Source organism: Dermacentor silvarum, chromosome 3 (assembly GCF_013339745.2).
Source record: "Dermacentor silvarum isolate Dsil-2018 chromosome 3, BIME_Dsil_1.4, whole genome shotgun sequence".
NCBI classification, from domain to species: Eukaryota; Metazoa; Arthropoda; class Arachnida; order Ixodida; family Ixodidae; genus Dermacentor; species Dermacentor silvarum.
Genome location: NC_051156.1, coordinates 191,332,142 through 191,350,311, shown reverse-complemented (window position 1 = coordinate 191,350,311; position 18,170 = coordinate 191,332,142). Strand labels below are relative to the sequence as shown.

Sequence of the window (18,170 nt, the reverse complement as noted above, 5' to 3'; positions counted from 1 at the left end):
GACAAAAAATAAAATTTTCTTTATATTTAAATTTATTAGTTTGTCTCAGCTATAGAACATAACGATATCATTCTGAAAAGTATTTTATATTTTGTGCTTTTACAGGCATTATTATCATCTCAAGTGGGCCGGATTTGACGCACGTCGTGCTCGCGTCTGCTGACCGTGTGTGATCGCCGAAGTGAAGGTCGCCAGAGGCGCTGTTCCTCTTGATCCAGCATGGTTTAATCATCGCGAGCTCAAAGTTTCTCCTCCGCAACTCGTCCACCGCGTAGCGAAAGAAAAAAAATTCCCCCCCGCTGAGAGCGCCAACAGCGTCTCCGGAACATGTAAGCCGCAAAGCGCCTGCTGTAAACACGCACACACACTGCCATGCAGTCGGTGTTGATGTATGGACGTATCCTCACGCGGGCCCTAGCGAACAGTGTTTTTAGCTACTCGACATGCGCGACGAGCTCCGACGCAAAGTACGCCTGGGCCAAAGGCGATCTCGGACTCCAAACGGTCACCTGCGGCTTCCCCAAGGAGAGAAATCGCTTCTCCATAGGTCTCGGAAGGGGCCAGTTTGGAGACGATGCCTGCTTCGCAGCGAAGTACAAGTCCTTCGATGTCCTAGGTGAGCGCCTTTTAAGCCTAAAGTACTTTCACTCCGGCCCGCAATCGTCGGCTTCTTCCAACACTCCAGCCGCATTCCAGGTCCGGCTGATCGTACTCTTCGACTGTTTGAAACGCCGGACAATTGTCTCCGTTACGAGTTCCGAAAGACCTGTCAGTGCAGTGTCACGGGATGAACTGAAAGTCATTCATTCCTGTCAGCAATCTCGGTTTGACTGTCTGTGCATTGCAAATGCCAAGTTCAACAAAGTTTCGGTCCAGTTCGACCTAGTTCATCGAAATGTTGACGGTTTTTCTTTTGTTTTCTTCCTCTGGCGCTCTCGATCCAGGCGTAGCGGACGGGGTCGGCGGCTGGCGGACGTACGGCGTAGACCCGTCTCTCTTCTCGACGGCATTGATGCGCAACTGCGAACGTGTCGTCCACTCCGGTAGGTTCAAGCCCAACTCGCCGGCGAGCATCATCGCGTCGAGTTACTACGAGCTCTTGGAGAACAAGAGGCACATTATTGGTAAGCTGTGCGGGACTCGTGGGACAAATGTCGCGCAATCTACTTACCGTTCGTAGCGCCGATCCGTTCCTCTTCTCGAAAACGTAATGAATGAGTGCCAGGCGAGGCTTCCTTTTCTTTTCTTCCACCTTTGCGACAGCCGTCTGAGGTGAACTCTCCACCGTCCTGAATTATGTATTGTCACGTTTTATTGCTTTGAGAATTATCGCGCACAAACAAAAACAAACAAACAAAAGCTCCCAGAAAGAAGCAGTGTGCATTTAGAGTGGGTAATTAATCACTTGCAGCTGACATTGCTCTTCTACTTAAAAGCAGTTAGGTTTTTACAGAGTGTTTTGTGTGTGATGGTAATCACTGCACTTGCAGTGTGTTGCGCTGTTGTTTACGTGATGTTAATACATGCATGCCAACGACCAATAAGCACAGTGCTTGTTTGTTTCATAATTCCTTTAGTTTGTAATCCTGTTAGGGCTGTAAGTGCATTGTTAAAGTAAAGCCCGTTTCAGCATGGTGCGATTTTGTCTGCGAATTTGCAGCTGTGGGAAATAGGCCGCCGGACCCTTCATGCGTGCGATTTTTCGATGTTCGGCGTGCTGAACTTCTCTGCGAAAACGCAGATGCGGTGGAGACAGACGACCAATAGGAGGCGGCTAGCTTTGTTTATTTTTTTTGTTTCATTAACTACATTAATAAAACTTTCAGGAGTTTAAATATATAGTTTAGAAACATTGCAGAGTCATTAATTTAGCAGAAGAAAAGTTGGTAAAGCATACACCGAACAATATATGAGTTTGCAAAACCGGTGCTACGAATATGCGAAAAATGCAGCTGCCGTGGATCCATGTCAAACGGGATTGCAAATTTTGCATCTGTGGAAATCGCAGCTGCGAAAAACGCACTGCAAGATCGCACCATGTGAAACGGGCGTAAAAGCCATTACTGGTGCACTCTTAAAGGGAAAGCCTAATTAGTATTCAAACCGACGTAAGTTGAACATGCCATCAGCCTCATAAGAAAGAAGTGCTTGGGACATTAGGTTACCTGTAATTGGAAAACATTACCACCAAGTCCTTCATGTCAAAACTGAACTTTACTCACTCCTGAAAAGCCATTTTGGTGTTCCCTTTAACAGTGGATGATACCATTCATACGCCTTATTAATATACACACATACCTGCTTAAAACAATGAACACATTTTATCCCTGCTGAACAGACATCACTTGAAAAGCATAAGCTGTGTGCTCTCTGGTTGCGATAATGTGGTGATGGTGATAATTTTGCTCACTAAAACCAGCGATGTTTGTATAGTTTGAACAAAGCTAAATGAAAGCCATGTAGCACAACATTAGGATGAGTCTGTGTTGGTAGGGTTTTGTTTCCTTGTCCAATGTAGTTCTTGGAAAGCTCCCTCAGGTTTTGTACCTGAACACGAACATTAACTTTGGCACATGACTTACTTTGAAATTGTTAGTAGTTTGGTGACCATTGGATAGGATGGCGCCAAACTTGCCAGAATATTCATGGGCTCCCAGAGCCTATGAATGGTAAATTGTAGCCAGTTATTGGCCAGCTGAAATGTTTGCAATCTTCGTACTTAATTTAGGTGCACGTTAAGGCACCCCAGGTGGTCCAAATTTCCGGAGTCCCCCACTACGGCGTGCCTCATAATCATATCGTGGTTTCGGCACGTAAAAACCCCATAATTCAGTTTCATTGCTTGGAAGATTAGTTTGTGGTGAGAGTGGCTTGCATATTTTAGAGCCTATACATTGTTGCCATATCACATGGAATGCAATCTGTTTGTAATTGTGGTATGTCTGGTTGAAGGACACCCTGGCATGCATCCTTGATGCATGAATTGTCTATCATTGGAACAGGAAAAAAAGTGTTCTACTCTGACAGGGGGATGAACCATGGTATTCAATGGTACATCAACTCATATGAAGCACTTTCAACACCTTGTGTCTGGTGCAGCATGGCCTAAGCACTGATAAGAACACGGGTACTTATTATTAGACGAGATGGTCCTGTTTCCTTTCATTGTAGTAAAGGATGGCCTTGGCATTATTTGTTTAGTTTGGTTTTTACTGCTGGGCCACATCCTGTTTGCTTTTGCTGTAGGCAACAGGAGTGCGTGCGTGCTTGTTATCACCTCTTGTCACTTGCACAATACTTGAAAGGCTGGAAATCCTAGTGCAACCACAGAGGAGACTCAAAATAATCTTTTTCAGGTAGTTCAGTATGAGCCTTGACTGACAGTTGTTTTTCATAGTTTTTAAACTGGATTATGCTTTGAAGTTTGCAGAATGCAACACTTTCAAGTTGTTGTTTTTTTAATGTTGTGACAAGTATAAGTTTCAAATAGGTGCCAAGGGAAGAGAAATATAATTGAGGGTGGCAGAGGATTAGATGGAGCGACGCTATCGGGAAATTTAGGCATATAGTTTCAGATTTGCTGATGCCAGGTAGTGGTAATTGCAGACCTCTGGGGGAGGCGATGATGACAAATTTTGGCAGCAAGAACGCTGACCAGGCTGGACATTATGCATAGTAGTTTTAAACAAGTTTTACGAACGAAAATAAAACAAGACACTTCACCAATAACCGAACAAAGCATAATTGGAGTACTGCTGCCATATTTGGCATGTTGAACGACAAAACTATGCATACATTGGTTAAAGGCTAATTGCAACCAAAGTTTTGGAATGCATAGAAAGCCTAGCTTCACATAATGTAGACATAGTGCAACATCTGTGAAAATTTTCGCATTTGAAGTATGGGAGGCTGGATGAAGTATGGGAGGCCCAGCCAACTTAACTGCTGGTTTAAATAAAAGTTTGTTCTTCCTCCTTGAAGTATGAATGAATGAATTATGAAAAGCTAGCAAGAATAAATGTTCTTGATATGGAGACTGAAAAAAAAAATTTACTGCTTGCTGGAAAGGATGCGGAACTCAGGATGAGAACCTGTGCAGCTCCTCGGTGTGAACTTGCCAAGCACTGCGGCTTGCCCTGTGTATTTCTTCGTCTTTGGTTCCTTCTGTGCTATCGAAGTTTATTGATTCTCGGCATGTCTGTCACTGGGTGCTGCCTTTCACATGCTGAAAATCTCTGAGGCCATGGTCTGGAATTTGTGTCTGTGATGGGAAACGACAACGACAAATTTGCCGGTTTCCAGTTGGGCCCAGGATCCTTTAATAATGACACGGCAGACGGGAGCTTGCTACACGAAACACAGACTTTAACAGACACGCTAGCACGATACAGACTATTTACATACAGACGATTTACATGTACGTGGACTAGAGTCCGCGAATCGTTTGTCCTATATAAACATGTGCCTAGCACTCATGCAACACCACTCGCCCGTGTGCCTCGTCGCTGCGGTGCCCGTGACGGTGGTTGTGATGGTGGAGCGTCGTTGTGGCTACGTCGCTGCTGTCGCGCCGCACCTTGTCGCGACGTGGCAGCAGGAAGAAAACAGCAGGCCGGTAGAACACCAGGCCACTGCTGTAGCTGGCCAGTAACGCCTGGCCTGTAACGCCTCGGCCGCTATAACGTCGGGCTCGGTCGGCGGACAGGTAGCTCAGGCGCCCCGGTGGCCAGTAGGAAGCACTGCACCAGGCCGCTATCACAGCAGGCCGCTGGTACACAGGAGAGCAGAGCCACGAGCGGGATCCACGACCAGGTCCGCATGGTAGCAGAACGCCCGGTCGCCAGTCCTCGGGCTCGCTCAGCAGGCTGGTAGCTCAGGCGTCCCGGTCCAAGCAGGAAGCACTGCACCAGGCCGCTATGACAGCAGGCCGCTGGTGCACAGGAAAGCCCAGCCACGAGCTGGATCTCCGACCAGGTCCGCACGGTAGCTGGACACCCGGTCGCCGGTACCCGAGCCTGGAGCCGCCGTTTTGCGAGCTTGCGTTCGAGGCTGCCGCTCGCTCTCACGCTCTGCGTGCTCTCGTCCACTTCTTTGTTCATGGCACGTGGTGGTCTTCTTCCATTATCATCATCACCAATGCCCTTCTTGGTGCTGCCATACAATCACCAACACTTCAAGCTGGCTTGTCACGCACTTTGTTTTGGCACCGCCGCACGCCACTATCCACATCATCACAAGTGTCATACCCCCTAACCACCTGATGCACGCATTGTCTGCTTAAGGCGTATTGACATGACGGACAGGAGCAGGAATTTCCACAGTGGGCAGTGTATCGCGCCACGCATGTGTCATCATAACTTGCTGCCCTCACCGAGTCCAGCGTTCCCTGCTTGCAGGCTGGATAGAAAATGCGGGACAGTATTTCTGTCTGTCCGTTTGGTGGTTGTCTGTCCAGCCCAGTGAGGGTCCAGTCTGTCAATGTGGGCTAGATTGATCTGATCATGTGACCTATATGGATTCACACCATGAGCAAGGTGGAGAGAATGCTCGCACCTCTGGTGCTTTGACAACGGGCATAAACGGAGTGGAGACTAAGCATGTGGATTCCGAGAGTGTGCTGTGGCTGTGTGAATGCGACTTTTCCAGTGGCACCTGCGCGAAGTGATCATGTAACTGCTTGACTGCGGTGCAGGCTGGACTTTGCTCTCCCGTGCGAGTCCAGCGCTAGGTGCAATTTAAAGGCTGTTGCTGAGAATCTTAAAACCATTACTAGCCCTGCAACTTTGGCACCATTTATTTTTCTCTATATAGTAATACCGGTAATTTATAATCAATTTAGCCTAAGTGAAATTTTGTTGCCGGTGGCCTTCAAACAAGCCTCACTCACAGAAATCAGGTCCTCCATCCTGTTCATGCTTTATTGTTTTGTTCGCACTGTTGTCTCAACTTACATTGTATTTGTGTTTGAATGTTGTGGAAACGTGAGTGACTTCCCGTGCAGGGAGCAGCACGGCGTGCGTGTTGGTGCTGAACTGTGTGGAGCGCATCCTGTACTCTGCCAACCTCGGCGACAGTGGGTTCCTGGTTGTGCGGCGGGGACAGGTGGTGCACCGGTCACAGGAGCAGCAGCACTACTTCAACACGCCCTTCCAGCTGTGCTTGCCCCCGCCAGGCGTCAGCCAGTTTGTTCTCAGCGACAGGTGCTGTGCCAGATTGTTCTCTCTGTGAGATGAACCGGCAGAACTGATAGGATCAATATTTTTTGGTTATAACAATCACATGAAGTCAACAGACAATGAGGTCAAGGAAAGCATAGGCGAAGTGTTTTTTAATTGGAATGTATAAATAATCAGAAAAGGGGGAGCTGAAAGTGGAAGAAAGGACAGCACTTTGCAGCTGGTAGCCAAACTCACAGACTCCACATGACGCGTTTAATGCTGTGCCTATTAAGCTACAGTGGAGGCTGTTCACTTTCCCCCTTTTTTAGGTATTTGTGTACGTGTACTAATGCTAGTCAAGGGAGCGTTGACCAGCACGACTTAAAGCCATGGTGGTGGATGTGGGACGTCAATTATGCTGCAGGTGTCATGTAAAAGCCTAGGTCATGCGATAGGTCAGTCCTATGGAGCAAAGTGCGTAAGAGTGATCATTTCCACTTGTGCCGGTGCTGTGCTCCAAAGACAGGAAGCCTTGTGCGGGATCGTCTCGTAAAGCGCTGTGACGAGCGGTGTGGTCTGTCTGCACGCAGCAGTGTTCCCAAGCTGAAAAGGAGGAAGAAACTCCCTGTCATGCCCAAACTATCCATGTCGCCGCTGCACTAACATAAGAATGCTCGCATGTTCTTGTCATAGCTGTGGGGAAGTCAAACAACAATATGCAAAAGTCATGTGGAGAAGACGAACATTGGGGGAACAAGAGTACAGTGTCACCATGCTTCTCTACTGGGCTTACCTCTGCAATGCTATTTACGCACAATAAATGCAGTTGACTTCTGTTAATTTGGCCTTGACGGCACTGGAGAAATTGATGAATTATCCGGCGGGTCGAATTAAACAAGATGCAGAAGAAAAAAATGACAGAACACATCACTGATTTATTTGGCAGTATTTGCCCGAATCAAACACGCACTCACTTTCTGTGTGTCCAAAGTATAAAACTAAACAAAGTAGTTTGATAGTGGCCTGTTTCGTAAAGTCAGCTTTGCCGCAATACATTTGTGTTATGTGGTAAAGCATATGAACGTCTCGACGGCGATTTTGGTTTTGTATCTGATTGCACTACGCAGCTAATCTTCAGCCAAATTTTTTTTTTGGGGAAAAAATGTGCACGTTAGGATCTGGTTCATACCGTAATCGGACAATGTGAGCTATGGTTATTGCTTAAAAAACTTCCTAGGGCTGGTTGAGAATACAGTCAACTTCCTTTAATTCAACCCTGACGAGATTGACGAAATTGATCAAATTATCCAGTGGGTCACATTGACCAAGATGCACAAAACATGCCAAAACACACCGCTGATTCATTTGGCAGTATTTGCCCTATGCTAACATGCCCCCATATCAGATGCATGCCTACTTTCTATGTGTAGGTAGAAAACTAATGTAGGAATTACATTAAAGCTCCCAAACAAAGTAGCAATCTATCACGCACTTGATTTTTTTACAAGAAAAATTCAGTATGTTGCACAATGGCGGCCAGTTTCCTAAAGCCAGCTTTGTCGCAGTACAGCCGTGTTATGCAGTAAAGCATACGAATGTCGCGAAGGCGATTTTGGTTTCGTGCCCAATTGAACTTTTGGGAGACTTTTTATGGAAAAAAAAATAAAGTGCATTAGGAATCGGGTAAATGCCGTAACTAGACATTATGATCAATGGCTATTGCTTGAAAATATTCCTAGGGCAGGTTCGAAATTGGTGTTTTCGATGGGAAATGACTTGTGTTCACGCATTCACCGTCCCCTAGACAGATGCTGCCACTAAAAGGGTTTCTATTAGGGTCACCATGGGAGTCAGGCGTGTGTGTGCTAACTGCTCAAGTTCGAATTATCCGGCAAAGGCTAATCTTAGGATCGAAATAACGAAAATGTGGGCCCATAGAAATGCATGGGCGACGGTTGAGATCCTATTAACCCGAGTCAAATTAGCGTCAGTCGATTGTACTGTGTGTTCTAGTGCATGGGTTGCACCGCCTTTTTCCCCATTTGTGCACCTCGTATTGATGAGGTACACAGATGCATATTGGTCTCCACTTTAATTATTTCCAGAGTTTTCGAGTAAGCGCCGGCGACATTTGTATCCCAGCACCCTTCAGGTTGTGTATTAGTGCTGTGCGTGCACATTTCTGCAGCGTATGTATGGCTTCGTCATGGGCTTCGTGCTACATACATACTGTGCACGTTAGTGCTGTGAGCTTTTGTCACTCATGTGCAAGTTGAAAGGTACACCCGTGAGAAAAAGTATACGGACCACGGGGTCGTATACTGAATTTATTCGTAATTAACAGGTTTAAACTGGAATTAATGGGTACACTGAAAAGTTCGCAATGCCAAGTTTGGACTGCAGTCCTCAATTTCAAGTTGCGTTCACAGGCAGAGGAAAGAATCGGCTTTATTGCGCAACCCCTGGTCCGTATACTTTTGCTCACGGGTGTACATGACTGCTATCGACCGTCGCAGTTTGTTCACATCTTGTGTGAAAACTCGTGCATTTATTTCATCGTACAACCTTACTGCGTTGCCACATCCCGGCCTGCATCCAAGGGCAGCTTCATCTTGTAACAGTGCACTTGTTGTGAACCACATTCCAACTACTACAGTTTCGCAGCTGTGACAGCAACAACAAATGGGGTAGCAAATGGAGCAAAGATGGAAGGCTTCCAAAGGTTGGCAAGCGTGTTGGTTTTACATGAGAATATACACGAGAATATACGCCATGTGCAGCTTTTCACTAAAAGAAGTAAAGGCCATTCATTCGACTTTTGTCAGCAGTGGCTGGCTGGTCTTTATCTTTTGTGTGGGTGTTTGATAGCATGTACCTTGTCAGCTGTTCGACAAAACTGTCATGAACGCCTTTGACATATGTATCTCCTGTACAAGCTGCAGGGACTCTGCTACTTCATCCTAAGCATTTCTCGTCCTTTCCTGTGACTTTCTCAAATCCATGCCACCTTTCATGCTTAATATCACAGAAAACAATCATTGGCTATCGGCTGGATATTTTGATACACTAGCAACTAATAGGGAATATACAAAATGCATAGTGATCTGGCAACATTGGCTGCGTCCGCCATCTTCCCTGAGTTGCAGCTGCGAGCGTCTGTATGTTGTGCAGCCTGTAGTGTGGCTCTGCGATCGTCGCTGTGTGGCTATTCAGGATCCTAAAATGCAACAGTCGTTTTCATCATCCAGCGAATAATGAGGAGCAAACGTCACTGTGCCCCCAAGAATCACCTAAGCCACGCCTACTGGTGTTAGTTCGGTACACCGTTTTCAGCCATTTCAGCCCGAGCGAGCAGTTTTGTTTTGCTGTGCCTTCTACAAAATGGCAGATGATGCTTTGCTGCAAATCAGTGAATGATGCTTGATATTTGGATATTACCTACTGCCAATAAGAGCATAATGTCCTCAGCAATGCCAGTGTTGTTCAGTGCGACATATTTAAATAAGAAGTGTGTATGGCCCTTAGCTTGAAGAAAGAAAAAAACGTAGGTAATGACAACTGATTTTGCAGTTCTAGCCTAAAGGGACAGGTAATTGCCCGAGTTGTGCTACCTCCTTCATGGGAAACAAAGCTGTCAACGCTTGGCTAAAGCAGTGCACCTGAAAAGCATGCAACGGACACTTAGTCGGGAATAATCATCAAGCTCATCACTACAAGTTAAGCTGTAATTGCTTACATTTATCATTTTGTCTGTTGTGATCATGCGTTTGTATTCTCTGTTGTCCCTTGTGCTTCATTGCACACCTGTACTTCCACGCACCCATGCACCTACTCACGGTTCCCACCTCGAGGCTCACCTCGTGCTGAATATGTGATCAGATGTGTGAGCCTTTCCTTCTGTCATTTTTGCAGCCCTGAGTCGGCAGATACCTCTTCCTTTCCCGTCCAAGAAGGGGACCTGATTTTGATGGCTACCGACGGCCTCTTCGACAACTTGCCGGAGAACATGATAGTCAACGAGCTTGCACAACTTAGGGTACTTTAATGACTCTTTTCTACCATTAGTGAAGGTCCACTGCAGTGAAAGAGCAAATACGACACATTTTCTAGTAACGGATTTGCTTTTTATATTGAATAGAAAAATTTGAATTGCGTAACGCTACTCTTAGATTGGCATAGTTCTAGATTATCTCTCTCTACTCATGCAGCCTATTGTTATGTTTCTTACCTTGCATTCCCGCATAAAAATGAAGGTAATGCCCGAAATATTAATTTGCATAATTGTACAAGATGCCAGGGGAAAAAAAAATGTTGTTGAAATGAAAAGGTACGTCTCATAAGCCTTAGAAAGCTCTTAGTGTGTAGAACGTTGCACAATAGAAAACTTGCAGACACGATAATCATTAGGAATGTGGCAAGTACCATAGTCAAACTTAATGTCTCTCACACTCTGCAGTATCTGCACTGCCAGCAGTGGCACTCGCGACTCTTTATTACCATGACATGCTAATAGAACTGTAACTCATTCATGCATTGTGCTCTTTTTTCTTTCTTTTTTATACCCTGTGTTCCTAGGACACAAGCTTAGACAGCATTCAGCAGACGGTGAACTCTCTAGCCTTGCAGGCCAGGCGGCTTGCGTTTGACGAGGCCCACCTGTCTCCGTTTTCCCTTCGGGCACGTGACAATGGCATCGATACCATCGGTGAGTTTGAAAGCCTCCTTTCGCTCTCCTTTGTGTGCTCACTTTGCTGCCATCATGTGTCCTTGCTTGTTGCTAGTTAGGCTATAGAGGTGTGCGCGGGCCAAAAAATGTTATGCGAAATAAATGAGGCAGTGGGTCCTGCCTGGAGCATCAGCTCAACAAACTTGCCTGCCTACGTAGGCACTCCATAGGCTGTCCTGGAAATAGGAAGTCTCTGGATTAAACTTGGGGATTATTATAAATTGCACTCCCGTAGGAATTTCTTAAAGTGTGGTGTATTTATATATATTTTTCTAAGAGAAATAAAGTAAAAAGTATCAGTCAGTGATTTCTCGTGTTCTGCACATCATCTTCGTCTGCTACAGTACTGCAGGCTGTGGCTTTTGAAGTACATTCACTGACGCCACTACTCTGTAAGGCTTTGTCATACACAAAACTGCACACGTACTGTTAAGTGCCGAAGTAGCTGTGAGAGCCGAGTGGTTAGAGTGTGTCCTGCTTCCAACTACACATTGCCACGGGGCCATGAGTTTGATTCCTAGTGGCAGTGGTGGGAGAAGTTTCGTTTCTTTGCCGTGTAATGAGGGTGAAGCTGAGGGCAAGGAGGTGGCCGGGCAACATAACGCAGTGTCAACAGTGCTGGCATGACGATGGGTGCAAGAGCTGCACTAATTGCGGGTTTTGATATACTTGCATATTTTTGAGTGAAGCTGCGTCAAAAGAGTGCAATTTGTTGGAATTGCCCCACACTGGTCACCAAAATGCCCCGACTAGCCGCAAAAGTTCTCAGTCGCTTGCTCACTCATTCGTCGTGGGAAGGCGATGGAAAGGGAGCATCACCCGCCGTGGTTGCTCAGTGGCTATGGTGTTGGGCTGCTGAACACGAGGTCGCGGGATCGAATCCCGGCCACAGCGGCCGCATTTCGATGGGGGCGAAATGCGATAACACCTGTGTACTTAGATTTAGGTGCACGTTAAAGAACCCCAGCTGGTCCAAATTTCCGGAGTCCCCCACTACAGCATGCCTCATAATCAGATTGTGGTTTTGGCACGTAAAGCCCCATAAGTCCCCCACTACGGCATGCCTCATAATCAGATCGTGGTTTTGGCACGTAAAACCTCATAATTTTTTTTTTATTTTTAAGGGCGCATGCTTTCGGGCAGGCGAGCGGTGGGGAGGAACTGGAAGAAGGAGGGGGGGAAGCTGTCACTCGCTCTTTTGTCACAGTATAACAGTATAAAGAAGTGGAATGGAAATACAGTAGAAACTCGGTAGATGAAAATCGGTTAAATGGAGTTACTGAACAGTAGCCGGTTAGGTTGGTTCTGCATTAAAGCAATGGAAAGTTTGTTAAACGGAGCCACATTTTTTCCGACTCCGGGTAAACAGAACTAGTAATGTTACCGAAAGCGAAACTGAGTGGCCAGTCTTAGTGGTAAAGTAAAACCTCGTTAATTTGACCCTCGTTAATTCGGAAAATCTGTTAATTCGGACTCTGTCCTTTGGTCCCGGCAGGCGTGTGCATTATTTAATGCAATGAAATTTAGCCGCACATCGGTTAATTCGGACAACTCTCTGAGCTCGGCAAGCACGGAGCACCACAAATGTGCTATGCAAACGAGCCATAACGGCGTTTTAGCGTCCTCCGAAACGAAGCGACGGAGTTCGCATCGCCATAGCGATCAGTGGAAATCGTACGGGAATGATAGCAACGCCAGAACGCTTTGTGCCTCTTTGAGCCAATAAAGCTTTTATCTTGCGTTTGCCGGCGCGCATAGCACCGCGTTGGCCACATGCCTTCATGACTGCGTAGTCACCATCCATGATCGCGTCGTTCGCAGTTGCATCCGCAGCGGTTGCGGCAAAAAGTAGTTATGTTTTGACTCTGTACGCCCGTCGGCTGCGTGCCATCAAAACTGCGTAGTCCCCATCTATGATTGCGTTGATAGCGACCGCAGTTTCGTCCGCAGCGGTTGCGGCAAAAAGTAGTTTCGTTATGACTCAGTGCGTGCGTCGGCCGCTCACATTCAGAACAGCAATGTTAGCCGTGCATGATCGCGTTGACAGCTGCAAACAATAGTTTCGTTTTTACTCAGTGCAAAGCTGTCGATGATGAAAAGCATAGTCGACATCGCGATGGGTGGCGACCTGGCGACACAACGAAAAAACGGAATGTGCGCGCGGTAGTGAAAAGCGTGTCTCGGATGAAGATGCATGCCGCGGGCCCTGCTGTGAAGGAAGTCGCTAAACCTTTGCTGCTGCGAGCTCTAATCAGTCACGAGATGACAAGAATTGCAGCTTCCGCATTGCGTTTGTGCAAAATAGAAACAAAATTTGCTGATTCATTCAGTAAATGAAAGCGTGTTGAAGTATAAATCATTTTGTTGTTTTCTTGATAGCCTCGATAATTCGACATTCGGTTAATTCGGACATTTTTTTTTCGGTCCTCGGAAATCCGAGTTAACGAGGTTTTACTGTATTGCTATAAGCATCGCTTTTTTTTTCGGGTTTTCTAAGCAGTTCTCCACGTTTTTTCTGAGGCAGCAAAGGTGGCTTTTCCTGGCTTTTTTGTTGGTGCTGCAGTTAGTGTGGTTCTACACTGGTCGGAGTTTGCTGTGGTTTCTTCGTTTCAGGAATGTCGGTGAGCTGTGAGTATGTGATTCCGATGGCAGCACAGAAACACCCCCACAATGTGCTCACGCTGGAGATGAAGATCAATGTTATTGATGACATTTACGGTGGTTGCTTGAACTAAAATGGTCATATTTTTTCTATAAGTTCCGTTGTCTTTTTTTTTTCTTTTTATATATGTTTTGGCCTGCTAATCCTAGTCACCGGCCACATGCAAGTAGGAACGTTGTACGAAGCAGCCTTGTAATCAGACCTGCTGCACCTATTAGTATCTGCTGTTGGCAATACAGTATCTGCCCTTTTCAAATAAACATTTTAGTGTGTACTCTTTTGGAAAATGGAGCTCCTGATAAATGGAACATATTTTCCTTGTCCCTTGAAGTTCCGTTTAACGAGTTCCGTTTAACCTCTGGTTTGCAGTAATATCCTAAATATACACAACTTTCAAAGGAAACAAAGTTTTCGTAATGCGAGTGCTAGGCTTAATGCAAGCCAGGACAAATACTTATGTAAATGTTCCATTGTGTCCAAGAACTTGGACATTGGTAAAAGTAATACTGCACCAAGTGATGTGTTCCACTAATCAGTGTAAGGTGGAAGTTCCAGTTTTTTTTCTCCACCGAGTGCATCTTGATTTGAACCAGAACAATGCTGCAGGGAAGAGCAGCACTGAAGAGACTAGGGCATTGGCTAGGTTAGATTGAACCACTGGTGCACCAGTGTTCATCTATCTGTCATTTTCATTACCTTTTCAGTAGAGATGTGCAAATATCAAAATTTGCAAATACGAATTCGAATACAAGTGCTTAGCTTCAAATATTGAATAATGTTATGAACAGGCATTTATTAGGAAGCTTGGCTATCTTAAGATGTTAGACTAATAACCTGTTATATTAAAAGATTGTGTACTGGACTCTGTTAACTTCGAAAATTGTGCAATTCCCTCTAGCTGTCAGTTCTCGCCAACCTGTGCATTATTATACAGGATATTGCTTGTCAAGCAATAAGCTCAGGATTGTGGATAGTGCTGCAAAAGTATCAAATGAGCAAGTCAAAAGCTGCTGCTACATCCAACCAAAACGAAGTGGTGCTTTCCTGTTTGCTATGACTGTTACTTAGAAAAGAACTGCAAGAACATTGTCTTTTCATTCTCCTATGCTTTGCAACACATGCAAGCAGGCCTTCCCCCACACATCTTGTGCAGCAAGCCCCGTCTGTTATTTTCCTTTAGATGGAGACATCTGACCGACTCAGTAGTTGAGGTACTGCATTTGCAAGAATATAGCGCAACGACCGATGTATTGTGAGGTATACTACGAGAAGAGAAAGGGCTCCTTCAATATAATGGGGAAAAAAATAGTTAACTCCAAGTGAGCACTTGTAACGCATCCCTACTCATTTAGAATAGCGCCCTTTAGCATAATGTGATGCGTTCAGGCATTGTTTCAGAATGCCCATCGCATGCGAGATCTATACTACACAACCCAGGTCTCGCTTGTGTGCGCATTGCAGTATTGGATCGGCCATCACTGTGTACTGGAATGTCGTAACAGCCATGTGATAACGGAAGCATGACCTGGGCATGCGGCAGGGAACTGGCATATTTGCTTAGTGAGGCCACATGATTGGCATCGCTACTGAGGATCAGTGCATCACACTTATACTCTTGGAAAGAGCTTTCTTGTTGTAGTTGGATTCTTTCCTTGCGCTTTAAGTGCACGCTTGCTGTCCGCAAACCCATTCCTCTTGCTACTGAGAGGGTGGCTTTCTCGCAAAGCTGAGACGTCCAGTGGCTGAGTGCACTTTACAGGCGAAATTTCACCAGCGGCACGAAATCAAATCGGACACGTTCTGAGATTAGAAATCGGACACATATTCTTAGATTAGATAGAAAAAAAAGACTAGGAACCATGTTTGATCCCTCACAGCCAGTAATATATTTGATTTGTTTCGAATATTCATATCCAACTGAATTTGCAAAAATTTTTGAATACCTTGTTTTCGAATCAAATATTAAAAATGTAATATGGTATTAAAAATTTTGAATGTTCGCACTCCGCTACTTTTCAATGAAGTAGTCTGGGTAAGACTTGACTGCTGAGCAGACGCGTGTCTTTAAACTCATTCTTCGTGGCAACTAGGTAGGAGGGACAAAGCCTGATTTAATACTGGCACTTCAGAGCATATGCCCAACAATACTTTTGTGGGTGATTTCCTCAACATCTTCCCATTCTTCACACAAGTAGTGCCATGAAAAATGGTGACATCAGGTGATACCAAAAATGGTGAATTCTGATGGACTTTCTTTCCTGGGAGCTGGCAGGCTGCTGGCTTCTAAGGCAGCTCTTGTCTGTGCACACTTCTGAACCAAAGTACTTAGCTTTGTGTTGTCCCTTATAGACCTTCTCTTAAAAATGGTAAGGTGGTTTTCCTGCAATGCCTTGTTCAAGCTGTGCTATTCGATGTGCACTGAAGCATTTCCATCTCGTTCACACGGCTGCACCATGTACGGCAGCACACGTCTTGAATGGTTGGTTTGTTTTGCCTTGAATCTGCGCACAGTGATGGGAAAATGCAAACCAGATGCATTTGTGCAGAATGTTGAACTTGTATTCGTGCAGAATCTTGTTGTTTCCGAATATTTTGCTGTGTCTCGCTTGTAACTGTGCGACTATTCCATCTTCTCTCTGCAGGAGGAAAACCGGATGATATAACAATTTTGTTAGCATCTGTGACTTCTAAGCAAGGCCACAGCAGGGAGACGCTGAAGACAAACGTAGCGCGCAACACATCTCTCGACCACGGATAACCTGTACCCCCGCTTTGCGTCTTTCTTGTATTGTGGACTGTGCGGCATCCAAAAGTCAACCCTGGTAGAGGAGGTGGTTGTGCCTGAGGTGACTACAGTCAAGAACTTAGTCTAGACAAGAGCTACAGCTGCGTCGCCATTTTCGCGGCCGTACGTGTAAATAAGTTTTAATTTGAATAAGCAAGCGAATAAAAGTGCTGATTTAGGAGCTCTCAGCGGTGGCGAACTTGTCTGGTTTTGTTTCTTTGGAGGACACTGTACACAACTAGGGTACTAGCTGGTGTGTATAGTCGGCAAACGTATATGGACCACAGATGCCAAGGAAATTGCAAATTTGGATGAAGCATTGCTCAAGTTTGCTCGAGATAGTTGGCAGTTCTCTGCGAATTACATTCATTGATGCGAAATGGATCTCTTTAATCATTGTAAAGCTGGCTTCTCTGCAAGGCAGATTGCCGAACTAATGGTGAAGTCATTTTTGTAATCGGTGCGTATAGAATCACTTTTTGTTTTAAGACTTGGAAAATTCAGACATGACTTTCTCAGTGAAACCATGTGCACCCAACTCTTCTTCATTTGAAGTGTGATCGGTGCAATCATAGTTGGGAAAATGTGCAACGCAGATAAGTGTACTTTCAAATTACGAAAAGAGTCTGTTAAGGGTAAAAACATATATCCCAAGAATATAACATGAGCGCAGACCCGTACACTTGCCTGCCTAGAAGAGTTGTACACTGCAAATAGCTCTTTTACTAAGCAGGCCTGTCTGTGTGCAGGCATGTACAGTGTTGTGAAAAATTAAAACTAATTCTGTGCAATCATTTGGGGAGCTAAAAGCATAGTGGTCTAGTGTGCTATGCTACAAAAGTATTTTTGCTGCCATTACATTTTTTCAGTACTTATTGTACACTTCTTAATAGGTACAAATGCAAATCTTGTCAAGGATAGAATCCATCACATGCTTGTATTCCCTTCCTGTGCACTCGCTGCAGGCAGTGCATTGGGCAGTTCCCAAAGGTGGTAATATGTGTCACACACGCGAAGAACTCGTAAAATGTGCAATGGATTTCTAACAGGTATTGTCTGTAAAAGTGGGCAGAAGATAGTGCATGTCTCATTACTGTCGTAAGGCACTGTGCACTATAAGAGAAATGTGTGCCCAGAAAATAAAGCTATCTCAAAAGACAATAAGTTGATCACGAAGAAGGGACAGTGGGGGCCTGCTGTTTCAACTTCACTTGATGTGGCGGGTCTCAGTCATTTTCCTGTCAGTTTTGTCCATACACTCGTGATTGAATTTGGCCTGGGTGAGCAGTGGATAGTGTCCATGCATATTGAGGTTATTGTGGCCATTATGTGATTACAAGCTGCACTTTAGGAGCGGCTGTGTCTTCTGAACAGACAAATTCTTAGTTGGGGGTGCATGCCCTGTGGTGTGCGCTTAGTTCTCATTCCTTTGACCGGTTTAACCAAGTTTAATTTGATGTTTTCTTGTAGCCTAGATACATGACTTAAGATCGACAATGCTTGTGCTGCTGTGCTCGCACATCCAAGCTCAGGTTGCATAAGACCTAAATTTTTCACGTCATGACCTGTGGTCAGTTGTATGCTTAGTAAAACGCTCATAGCATTTAAACTGCCTTATTTTAAATATTGCTTTTGTGCACAGCATTGTGCAGTCTTTCAAACTGCTGTTAGCAGCTTATTATACTAAAGCTGCCAAACTTGCTTACCACAGCTGTAGACTGCATATTTGGATTCTTCAGAGTGTCAATGGAGTAATTGCAAAAAATCTATCAACTTGCTTCAGGCAAAAATGCAGTGTTTGTACCAATGCTTTCGTTCACAGAGAATAAGTCTCCTATA

The 18,170-nt window shown here is 45.2% G+C and overlaps 1 protein-coding gene across 1 annotated transcript; it reads left to right on the top strand.

Annotated features, from left to right (window-relative positions):
* The first annotated feature begins 162 nt into the window (after nt 1–162).
* Nucleotides 163–16,519, top strand: LOC119446320 (protein phosphatase PTC7 homolog). Its single transcript, XM_037710730.2, has 6 exons — nt 163–616; nt 945–1,124; nt 6,002–6,200; nt 10,071–10,194; nt 10,734–10,863; nt 16,189–16,519. Exons 1-6 carry the CDS (start codon nt 373–375, stop codon nt 16,302–16,304), a joined length of 993 nt encoding a protein of 330 aa, XP_037566658.1. The 5' UTR covers nt 163–372; the 3' UTR covers nt 16,305–16,519.
* Nucleotides 16,520–18,170: the final 1,651 nt, after the last annotated feature.